This window comes from Coffea arabica, chromosome 10e (genome assembly GCF_036785885.1).
Source record: "Coffea arabica cultivar ET-39 chromosome 10e, Coffea Arabica ET-39 HiFi, whole genome shotgun sequence".
Classification (NCBI taxonomy): Eukaryota; Viridiplantae; Streptophyta; class Magnoliopsida; order Gentianales; family Rubiaceae; genus Coffea; species Coffea arabica.
This window is the reverse complement of record NC_092328.1, coordinates 16769378-16782026: the sequence shown is the minus strand read 5'-3', so window position 1 is coordinate 16782026 and position 12649 is coordinate 16769378. Positions and strand designations below refer to the sequence as shown.

The window sequence follows — 12649 nt, the reverse complement described above, 5'->3', positions numbered from 1 at the left end:
ATATGAAGAAAGGATACTCTAAATCTGAAGAATAATAAAAATTACATTATAAATCTCCAAATTCAAAAAATGAGATAGAATAATTATAACTCCACGGACATCTGTACATACTTCTAATCACTAGATCTGTTGATTAACTGCTTCAAATCCAGATATTATGGTAAGATCCGCTGAAGGGATCCAAGAAATTCTAGATCTGATAATCAAAATATAAAAAAACTCAGATCTAATAAAAGAAAAATAAATAAAAAAAATATCAAAAATTTTCATTAGGAATTGAATCCCTAGCTAGGAAAGAATAAAACTCTCACTAAAAAATTTAAGAGACAAAAAAACTCTCACTAGACAATCCTAAAGAGAGAAGAAACTCTTACTAGAAAATTCTAAAAGAGATTTTAATCACACAAAAAACTATAGAGAGGACTCCTCTCAGAGGGAAAGGTTAGAAAAAATCTGTTCTTTTTCGTATGGGAGAGTTGAAGGGAGGTTTAGTTAGAGAGTTTTTTCTAGAGAGAAGGAAGAGAGATGAATTAAGTTTCTTGATTAGTGTAAAAGATAGCAACACATAATTCAATATAGTCCATTTTGAGTAAGGGATTATCATTGATTCTACACATTTATAACAGTACAAATCAAATCAAGACGACCTGAATCTAAATACGGCTGTGACTTGGCTTGGCTCTTGAACTTCCGTTAAAGTAAAATTGTTCACAAACGTTTAAAAGAAGCGTTCTAGAGACAAAAGAATCTTTTAATAAGAGTATTAGAAACCCATAATACTGGAAGTAGTACGATCAGTCAACTAAACTACAAAAAAAAAAAAATGCAAAACTGTTCTTAATACAACTGCTCTTTTAATAACATTATTAGCAATTCATAATGTTGGGAATAACACAATCATGATTTTGGTGATAATTGACTTGGAAAAATGACAATTTAGATTAAAAGATTTAGAGTAGCAGTTGAGTGGCTCTGCTACCAGCTTGGTTTCTGTTTGTGGATTTAATTAAACAAATATTGACTATTGTAGAATGCTACTGATGGAACAATTGAGAAGTTAGACAAGAATAAAATTCAATTAATGAAAAGTGGGTGTTCAGTACCAGACTTCTTGTTATATCCAATCATGTTTTTCGAATCTAATCAACATCTTTATAGGTCAAACATGATTTTATTTTAGAGTTTTAGTTAATCCCAATAATTGATGGTAGTTACAAAATAATCCCAACATGAAAAGTGTCGTTTTCCTCCAACAACAAAGAATTTTGTTGAAGTCATTTTTAACGAATTTGTGTTAGTTTGGTTTGTCAGTATACAAAGGCCATAAACCAGTGCAATTTGGACTTTTGACTTTAATGCATTAGCAAATTTTCCTATGTTGTTTGACTTTAATGCATTAGATACAATAACAAATTAATTAATGTTTTCCTCACAATTTGCAGATTTCCTATTATGTTTGACTCCTTTATCTGACACTGGATACAGAGTATAGAGGCTAAACAAGGATGAGTTTACCATAAAAAAATTATGGAATGGACTAATGCAAAATGTGGCTTGACTTGACATTTTCAAAAGAGCACATCGGCTGAAAGCAGGCATGATATGATGTGTGGCATGAAAATGCTTATAACGAACAGAAAATAAATACTACTTTTCAAACAAAATTGCAATAAGAACTTCAAATGGTTTACTAATTGTGCATCAGATCTCCAACTGAACCCACTATTTTGCTTTAGCTTTTGCAAAATTCGATTATGAAAAGTGATTATAGAGAATAATCAGAATCACGAAAAACTATTTTTTGGTTAATTGTGGATTTTAGCTGTTGTGCCTACTAAAAATCTATGATTTGAATACAAAGGCAAATGAAAACATCATAAAAAAAAAACTGATAATTCAAAATTAGAATCTATAATCAATTAAAATAATCAACCGCGAACAAGTTTATCTGTAGCAGTAAATCTATGCATCAAGTAGCCTGATTAAACGACTTTGACAATGTATTTCCCCGAAAATATTTTAGAATGGGAATCACGTTGTCTACCGTGTCAATGTGCATCAAATGTTCTGCAATGGTTGCGTGAATAAGCACCCAAGAAAACTTACGTTACAAAGATGATCAGAACATCAAAAAATTCAAGCAAAAACAAAAGAAATATATATAGCCAAAGGTCGATCACGGAAGAATTATTTGCAGCCTTAGTATATAAGCAAGAAGAAATTAAATGTCTTCCGATTCAATTGTAGCAAACAAGATTTGTCCAACGAATATGAAAAATTTGAACTTGAAGTAGCATAAGAATATGTCATGTTCTTTGCTTCGATTCCACAGTTGAGACCAAAATAGTCCAATATCAATACTGATTAGCAACTAAAATTCCTAGCCGTTGATTAGGGGAAAAAAAAGAATCTGCAGCAATTATCGGAAAATTTCTGTTTCATTATCCCTGATCACTATCCGCAGCAATTAGTGCTTCATCTATAGAGCCATGAGAAAGCCAAGGACGATTAGAAACCTGACAAAGTGCAAATGAGGATATTAGAAAAATGATATAGAAATCAATTTTATCCCAGAAATGTATCTTCTTCCTAAACCATAGTAATTCACATGTAGATATATCCTCCCTTCAATCCAAAGCTAGTCTATTATATTTCTGTTTATTGGATGTCCTAAAATGAAATCACCTTTTCAAAATCATCACAAATGTCACCTTTCCCTAGAATATAGAGGTTCTAAGTTCAAATTCTCTTTGAAAAAAATAGACATTTACTTCTAGATATTACGCTACTGTTAAATATCAAGAGTTATTTGGTAAGCTTATACAATCGCACCTCGTCTAATCCAAGCCATTATCATCGTAAATAGTTGAAGTCCTAAAAAATTTCTGTACTTTTAAATTCAATCGTGACAAGCTAATTTAAAGAGGGGAAGTATTAGACCAGTAGTTCATTATTATGCATGGAAGAATGAAATTTTTAGATAACTGCATATGCAATTCAGGAAGTAAGTAATAATGTTATAGTTTTTCCAGTGGATTTACCTCTTCTTTATTCTGCTTATTTTGTACCCTTAAACCATAAAATAAAAAATACTATCATTTTATAATTAGCATTAAGAATCAACTTGTGAATGATTACCATCCAATATTTGAAGTTGCTGCACTAGCTTTTTGCGGACTAGGTGGTGCTGGATTAGGCATTGGCTGTGGATTGGCAGGTGGAGGAGGAGGAGGAGCCAGCACTAGCCCTACACAAATTTCAGAAAAAAAAAAAAAAAAACAAGAGGGGCAAAAAAGAAGAAAGACCAAATATTTAGATGGTAAAAAATTGAAACAAAAAAAAAAAAACCAAATTTAGTATGAAGTTGCTAAACTAACCACAGTATAGTAAATTTTCTGGTGGAGGATGCTCTTTAGCTGGGTTGGGATCAGGGTCATGCACCCTGACATAGAGCTCTTGGCCCAGGTACCAATGCTTCAAATTTTGTGACCTTAAGTTCCACATTCCTGGATTATCCAAATATGCGTATACTGCCGTCCAGCCTTTTGGGTACACCTGTTCATTTTTGTAACAATCATCATTGATAACTTATTGGGAGAATTTATTTATATTACTTTTTCATATGTAAGTTCATTTGACTTATTTTTTGAGATAAAAATAACAAATTTATCAATAAGATTGTTGGAATTCATCTAACACCAATTGTTTTACAAGGGTTGGAGGGGAATTTCAAAGAGATTCAAGGGAATATCAATTTATTGGGATTATGTTTTGTGTTATTTTATATTTTGATTGTGTTTAAGGGGCTAAAAAAAGTTACCTGAACGGTAGAACGGACAACTGGATCGTAAAGATTGTATGTAGAACGAAATTCAGGAGTCCAATTTCCATAGCCATACCTAGAGATTTGGGAGCAGAACCAAGATTAGAAGTAGAATTTTGATTAAGTTGATGAAAACAAGACCAAAAGCGTGATTATTGTTAACTAAGGGGTGTTTGATAAATGAGTTTCAACCCCTTCTATGGGTTTCAAATTCAATTATACCCATACAAAATGTTTGCTTGAGGCCAATGAAAATAAATCAATGAGAATGATAGACCTCTTCTATGGGTCTTCTGATTAACGACCATTCACTAGAAAATCATCTTAATTATCTATTTTATTCTCTTTAAAAGTAAAAATACCCATCTTAATCTCCTTAAACATAAAAATATGAAAAAAAAAATGCCACCATCTGTGCTGGTTTCAACAAATGGGAGAAAAAGGAAAAGAAAAATGAAATCATGAAAAAGAAAATAATAAATTGTAAAATCCATTTCACATTAACAAACACACTATGGGTTCTCATCAAAATCCATTATCACTGACAACCCTATGATACCAATAGTGATAGTGATTGTGAAATTTGGATCAAACGGATATTGATATGGAACATTCAAAATATGAAGGCATTGTTTTTGTTTGCTTCAATTTGTCTAAAAATTAGTTTAAAACTATAAAACATTTTCAACGGGTTTTTTAAGGAATATCTTTTTGCAAGCGAAATCCATGGTAAGAAAATGCATTTTCATGGTACTTCTCAAATCTGTTTGTTTCATCTAACACAGCAGTAGTGGGTATCCACCCCCCCCCCCCCCAAACAAAAAAAAAGGAAAGAACATCTTTTTGTTGGTAGAATTAACTTTAAACTAGAACATGCTTAATGTCTGACCTAATTGATCAAGACACATTTCTATTTAACAAATGATTAGCTAATTCTAATGATTAAATAATAATTAATTACTCATACATAATTACTTACCCAACAGTATAGAATCCAAATCCGGCCAAGTGCCAAGAGTCTATATTCTGATGATGATTGAAAAAGACAATTTCCAGCCATCCCTTGTGGTTCCCACTTCTGACAAACGTGCCTTTAACAGCAAGAGATGATATGTGATGGACCGGAAAATCATCAAGAAGATAAACACCAGAGCCATTTAGAGCATAATCAGCCAATTTTAAAGCAGTGTTTGGAGTGTCGTATGACACATTGTTCACAGTATAGTGAACGAAACCATCTAGATTAGCAGTTACTCCTCCATGTAGAAGAAAGGATTGGGACAGTGTTACATTAGATACGTTGAAAGTCCCTTGTGGGTTAGGCCTTGCAGCACCTGTTGTCAAATTCCACCTACGTGCAAAGAACAATATTATTAGTTTCTGTATGGAGTCTTATATGAAGTTGATGCTTAATTTATTAAACATTAGATGATTTTCTGTATGGAGTCTTCTGTATGGGATGGTTGGGGGGTAGGGAAAGGAGGAGAAGAAAGGAGGGGAGAGGAGAAAGAAGAAGAGGGAGGAGGAGGAAGGAGGAAGGAGGAAACAGGGAGAGGGAGGAGAGAGGAGGGGGAAGGAGTGATGGTGGCGGTAGTGTTGAAGGAGGGAGCAGGAGAGAGGTGATGGCGATGATGGGTGGTAGTGTGTGGTGGGTGGAAGAAAAAAATCTAATTAAGCTTTTTATTTTTATTTTTATATTATTGTAAGTTGTATTTAAAATTGTGTGTTTTTAGAGTTATTTTTTGGAGTTGTTACTATGGAATCCACAAATAAAAATAATTTTTTTTTAAAAAAGCAATTCATACATAGCCTTGATTAGATTTTCTATCACTAATTTGTTGTAAAAAATTTACCTGACGGATCTTGCTTGAGTTATGGATGAGTTGATGTCAAATGGATCAGGTCCCTTAGGAAGAGGTCCATTTGGAGGTGTGGAAGAATTTTCATAATGTAGCACTCCAACTGCAATTAGACTGCTTTGATTTGTGTCAGCTATCATTTTAGGACTAGCCACGATGTAGTAATCAGCAGCATTTTGGTCAGCTGTGACAAGAACTGAATAGGATTGCCCAACATGCACGTCAAGAGTGTCCAAGGTGATTTGATTGGTGTATGAGCCTTCAGTTTCCACTAACAGCATTTTATGATTTTGGATTCTAAAATTGAAACTCCACGTAGTGCCAACATTTGAAATCCTGAACCGATATGTTTTTCCTAGTTGTAATGGAATCAAAATAAAAAAAAATGAGTTGTGTAGCTACCAAATAGTACAATAATTAATTCTAGAGAATATATTGAAAAACGTCTAACATAATCTGGAAAATATCAATTTAAACGACATACAATTTATATGACATGCACACACAAACTAAATCATAACCCACCTTTTTGATTTTAGAGATTTCTACGTTTATATCTAGAGTTAGTGCCGTTTTTTGCAGGTGCATTCTTATCTTAATCTTGGCTAAATAAAATCTTATTTGCTCATTCAGTGTTAACGTAACGGTCATGCTGATTTAAATTAAAATAGAATTTGGATTAATCTTACCTGGGGAGACTGTGAAGGATTCGTGGGCTGTTGTAAGTGGGTTCCCAAAAGGACCTTTTCCGTTCATGAGCATCCAAGTAGGCAAAGTATGTGAAGAATTCAATTGGGCTCTGACATCCTGCTCATCAATCCACGGCCGAAAGCACACAAAAATAATTGTAAGAATATGCTATGCTAACCCATTGATTGCAGTCTCCAATCGAGGCTCCAGTTGGTAATTAGCATCAGTTTTCTTATTCGACTCTTAAATCTTTCCCTCTTACTTTTCCCTTTTGAGATATAGAGTATATCCTTTAAACCGGGAAAATGACACATAGATAGAGAGATCGGTTATTGCTGCACGAACAGTGTGGAGAAAATTTTATTATGTTTTTATTTCGATTTTTCTATCTTATAACTAAGCAGCAAAACATGATTGGATTTTTCTTTGAATCATTTTCATACTATTAGGCAAGTTTGTTTACTAGTAATTACATGTGGTTTGGACATTTGGGGAACTTAAGTTGATCACCTTATAACTCTCTTGATGCCAATCACCAATAAGAAGGTCGAACTCATCTTGGGGCTTAGGAAATGGCACATTGATGACAATGCGATTGTTGACTCGAATTGGGCCGAATCCTCCCGCAGCCTTCTGAAACTTTGTTGTGGGGAAGTAAAAGAAGCTCCCAATCTGATCCTTCATTTGAAAAACGTAAGTCCAATTATTTCCTGGCTGGATTGGGCAGTTGGTCCCGGAAACCCCATCTTGCCATGAGTTCAGTCGCTGCTGAATGCCATTCCTGAAATCAAAAGGGTTTTGGCAAAAACTATCATATTTTAAATCAGGAATATTTATACCAATGTCAATAATTTATATTGGTATCCGTTGTTTGATTGATCATTATACTAATCATTTTGAACGAGTGTAACCGTGACTTGCCCTCATCCTCGAGCCCCCATTTTGAAAATCGGAGTGGGCCAGCTGGTTCAATAGGTTGAAATGTGAACCCGCTATGTTTTCGGTCCGATTTAGTAGTTGATCCAAAAGTTTAATTGAGCCAATCAAACTTGGTCAAGAACTAGTTGAACGAGTAAAGATTGGGAGGTTCATCAAAGAATTCACTAATTTTTTTATTTTTTAAAATAAGAATTTTAGCTTTATCCAAAATTTTTAATACTAAAATAGATAAACAATAAAAACTTTTGAACCGAAATTGAACCGGTCGAACCACAAACTTGAAGCTTCTGGTTCACTCCTTGATCCGCATTTAAATACATTGCCCAAAACCTCCCTCCCCTCCCCCAGCACTTTGAGACCTGGGCTTCAAAATTGGTTCACTCATAAATGTTTTGAAACCACCCCCATTATAAGCCAACGTGGGATGACATAAACCTGTCCCCAAACAGATTCACATATATATATTTGACCATAATTGTGAAATAAACGACGATGACATAAACCTGTACCCAAACAGCTCCTCATGTAATTTTGACACTAATTGTGAATGGGGGAGTCCTCTTTCTTTAGCTGAATGCCTTGGCCCATTGTTTTAAATCCCGGCCTCACAACTTCCATTTTACTCTATTTTAGGGGTAAGATATTTATTTCAAATTTTTTTATATCATGCTACGACTTATATATACCTTCGGTATAACTCCTTTACACCATATTAAAATTTATTTACACCCAAGGACAGACTTGTCTAAAATGAAACTCGTAAGGGCCATCCACCTTGGTTTTACCAAGGAAGCTTCTTGAACGCCCTAGGGCATTTATCTAAGACCTTTATATCTATAAACAATTATTTGAAAAAGAAAAGAAGAAATTGGGATCGAAACGGATGATAGAGACGCAGCCTCGGGGAAGAGAGAGAACAAATTGAAATGTTATCCATGCATGCAGCTTCGTTATTCTTACAAAATAAACAATTTTGACTTTAAGCATAGTGTTCTGATTTAATTGCCAAGTGAATTGCCGTCGAGGGTTGCAATGTTCTTGTTTGTTTTATTGCCAAACCTACTTTTCACTAGACAAAAGAGAAATCCAAATTTATGGAGCACCTCATGGGTTCTTATCTCTTTTATACTCCTAAATTCTCCTTAATAATCACAATCTTAAAATATCAATTAATTTATTGAGTTATTCAACGACCGTGACTAGTGGGAATGGATTTACATTCACACCTTGTGGTTTCACCCCCATTGTATTGGACTTAGAAGGACTTGTTTGATTCCTTTGTTTCGTTATTCTTACAAAATACACAAATTGAAATGTTATCCATGCATGCAGCTTCATTATATAGATGTCCAATGGATATTGGACACTGATTGGTCTAATTGTTAATATTTCCTAAAAAAAAGTGTCTAAATATAATGGGTGAAAATAAATGTGAACGGACGCAAATAATTAGTAAATTAGGTGCACTTAACGTAATTAAATAACTCATATTTTCCTTTTGAAGGTAACTTGGTAAACTAATTTGGAAAGGTTAGAGTTCCCAAGTATTTCTCGGAGTTACCATATTTGATGATGCTTGAAATTAAAGGTACCTAAGAAATAACTACCATGATTTACTCAATTAATTAGGTTTTCCTTAATTGTGAATTTTTTTTTTTTTGCCATTTTTGCATGCAGTTGGGAATCAGAAAGACAACTTATATAACACAAAAAAAAAACAGAAATATTTATTAATCAAACGATAATTGACTATAGGGCAAATAAAAATGCAAAATAATAAAAAAGGTGTTTAACAACAACGGAAAGCTTTTACCATGTCATGAGTAGAGGCTCGTCCAAGTCATTGAAAACATTGACATGAATATTGTCGTTGGTTGTAGAATTGATAAGAGGTCCCGGAAACATGCCATTGATGGTGATAACCTATTCATCCAACAGAAACATAGAAATACTAAACAAAAAATTACCTAAATATAAGAAAATCACAGACTCAATGTTCAACAAAATCCAGCAAGAAGAACTGAGAATTGGGATCACAAAGTTACCGGCTGATTGACTGAGACAATTGGCTTGATTCTTGTATCGATTGCAACATGCCATTCTAGGAAAATATCCTCTCCTTTTGCAAAAGAGACCAGGAAAATCAACAAAAACCCAAGGAGAAATTTGCATGCACCGTTGCTTAAGCTAGCCATTGGTTTTGGAGAAAGAAGGGGTTAGCGTTAATCTGGGGTGCGAGAAATTATACAAAGAAAGTTACAACTGTATTATAAAGTATTAGTTTCTGGTGGAAACCAAGGATACTGGTGATAATTCCGGAGCATGCACAGAAAGGAGACAAGAAGAGAGTAACAAAGAGCTAAACTTTGCTGTTTCGGTGCTGAATGAGAAATACGAAGTTCTCTATTTAACAGCAATATTCTTGTTTATATTAGTAAGTTGCCTCTATTTCTTGTTCCTGCAGTTTGTGACATTTTTTTAAGGTATGTTCGTCTCTAAGCAGGACTCTTATGGCCTGCCAAGGAAACTGATATCTTTTTGGGATCTTGAATAGATGCGTATTGAAGATTTCTTTAGTATCAAAATCACGAAAAGTTAGAGAAATTTTTTCTTTATTTGTTTCCTTGAATGTTTTTTCTCATTTGTCTTTATTACCTGTTAATTTCAGTTTCTGGACTAGAGACGTACAAATACAATTTACTTCCAAACATACATAACTAGCGCTCAACAATGAGAAAAAAAATTAAAAAAAAAAAACTCCTACCATACACTAACAACGGCTTCTCAAATCACAAGCAATTTTCAAACTCAAGCAATTTTCAAACAATATTCTCTAACATAGATATCATTCTCTCACCGGGAGAAAGGCCCTCTTTTATTTTTCAATAAAATCATTGAGAATTGTTAATAAATCGTACACACACACTTATCTCTGCCCTATAGAAAGGAGTATTTTATTTTATTGTACTCAAATGTACGAAAGTAGAAACATTTAAACCTTGTAAATGTATCGTTTAGCTTGAAAAAACGTTGACTAGGCCCCTTGGGGTTGGCTCGGATGGTTTCGGGATAGACTAGTTAGGTCTCGAGGTCGTGTATTCAAGTCTCTATCGCTTGTGTATCCTTGGGGGCAGGATGCACAGACACAGAGAGATTAGTCTGAAAAAGTTGAAATATTCCCTGTGTTGAAAAAAAAATTGAAAAACGTTAACTAGATCCGGTAGAGTGCTATGGTACTTAATTATTATCATTGTATTAATGATACTTTGCCAATTAATGTCTTAGTCCAAATCTGCGTACGGCTTCTCCTCAAACAAACCTTTTTTGAGCAATCACAACTACTTCCATTCCATGGTTCTGGTTATGTCGAATGACAACGACGGTTTGTCGTTGTTGTCCATTAGCAGCTTGCCATTGATGTTATTTGCAAAGAGGCATACTTAGATCTCAGACACTGTGATCTACAAACTTACAGTCACCTATTATAACAAGTTTTTGTAATACCACAAAACACTTTTTCAACATTGCTAATTTATGCTCCAAAAAAAAAAAAAATTGCTAATCTATGTGTAGCCCCAATTTTACTTAATATCTTTTTCTCATGCTTAGTGCTCCCTTTCTCCATCTATTCCCCATCTTCCCACCTTTCCTAGGCTTCCACTGCCTTTACATTGTCTACTTTCCTCCACTCACCCTTCCTTACTGTGCCTCTTTTGCTTCATTCTAGGTGCCCTGAACACAAAATATTTATTATTCAATTTTGATACGAAATAAGAATCAGGGCACCCACACTTTTTTTTTTTTTTGACAAACGATACCAATTTTATATATATTAACACTTGAAATTACAAGAGTTAATTACAAAACGGGGTAACTACCCCCATATCTTTCCTAGCTAGTTCTGATAACCAAGATGGGAATGATCCCTCCCATTCAATTATCCTAACTGACTTAACTACAAATTGAGCCAAAGCATGGCTACAAGTATTAGCAGTCCTGGGAATAAACAAAAACACACAACAGTCAAAGTTCTTCTTCAAGTCTTCAATGTCATCCAGGATCGTTTGCAACTTACAATCCTGTCTATTGCTTGAGTTGATTAGGCTTACCACACATTTGCAATCAGATTGGACCTCTATTGTAGTCCATCCTGCATTTTTGGCCATTTCCAACGCACTCCTTATTGCCATTGCTTCCTCGATTGCTGGTACTCCTCTCCTCCGTGTCACGATGCCTTTAGCTTTCACTATCTTTCCACGCCAATTCCGTGCAATGATCCCCAGGCCTGTCCGGACCATCTTAGCTGAGAGTGCCGCATCCGTGTGTATCCTTATCACCCCTTCTTTAGGTGGTTCCCATTTCTGTTGTGATTGCCCATTCTCCTCGGCTGGTGTAGCTGGTCTTCCATTGGTTTCGTTGCAAGCTTCATACTCAAGCCATTCACTGTGAGCTTTGTCGACAATCAGTTTTGCATTCCCCCTCTCAGCTTGGAAAGTCATTTTGTTTCTAGCCTTCCACACTTGCCATAAAATGCTAACCGTAAGCTGGATTCTGTCCAGGCCATGCGCCTCCTTTGCTGATTGCATCACAGCAACCCACCAGTTCCAAAAGTTGCCTTGTAGTTCAGCTATCCCATCCCATTTCACTGGAGCAAGTTTCCATACCACTTTGGCAGTTGGGCAAAAGAATAACATATGTTCAATGGTTTCAGCATTGTCACCACAGCAGGAACATATGTTACTTCCCTTTCCTATCCTCTTAAAAAGTGTTTCATTTGCAGGCAAGGCATTTTGTAGGCATCTCCATAGGAAGTGTTTTAGTTTCAGCTTGATATTCAAACTCCACAGCCTTTTCCATACCGTATGTTTCCTAATTTCCCAACTCGTCTCAGGTTCATGTGCCGTTTTGCTCCTCATGTTGTCAACTGTCCCTTTTGCGACAGCTTAGCCAGTCTTTACTGTGTAACTTCCAGATTGGCTATACTGCCAATAAAACCTGTCTTTCCTGCCAAAAATACTAAGAGGGATGCTGGAGATGAGAGTGATGTCTTCACTCCTGAACCACAGCTGCAGGAGATCAGATTTCCACCTCCCATCCTCAATTAATTCATGGACATATACGAGTGGGCAGCTTGTTGGTCTTGGAGTTGATACACAACCATTGGTCGATCCAGGTATCCACTTATCCTCCCAAATCCTCACTGTTCTACCATCTCCCACCCGCTTCCATAGCCCTTGTTGCAATAACTCTTCCCCCTTGTGGATACTTTTCCAGCACCAAGAAGCCGTGGGCGGGGGTTGTGTTTCTATCCAGTTTCCCTCTTTCATGTACTTTGCTT

The 12649-nt window shown here is 35.3% G+C and overlaps 2 protein-coding genes across 2 annotated transcripts; both read right to left on the bottom strand.

Annotated features, from left to right (window-relative positions):
* Positions 1-2176: 2176 nt before the first annotated feature.
* LOC113711352 (monocopper oxidase-like protein SKU5) lies at positions 2177-9557 on the bottom strand. The gene is made up of 10 exons (XM_027234518.2): positions 9357-9557; positions 9125-9234; positions 6883-7153; positions 6372-6489; positions 5677-6037; positions 4803-5174; positions 3821-3899; positions 3378-3555; positions 3139-3247; positions 2177-2516 (listed from the first exon to the last, which is right to left on the bottom strand). Exons 1-10 carry the CDS (start codon positions 9504-9506, stop codon positions 2480-2482), a joined length of 1785 nt encoding a protein of 594 aa, XP_027090319.2. The 5' UTR covers positions 9507-9557; the 3' UTR covers positions 2177-2479.
* A 1608-nt stretch (positions 9558-11165) lies between these two features.
* LOC113711351 (uncharacterized) lies at positions 11166-12227 on the bottom strand. The gene has a single exon (XM_027234517.1). It carries the CDS (start codon positions 12225-12227, stop codon positions 11166-11168), a length of 1062 nt encoding a protein of 353 aa, XP_027090318.1.
* Positions 12228-12649: the final 422 nt, after the last annotated feature.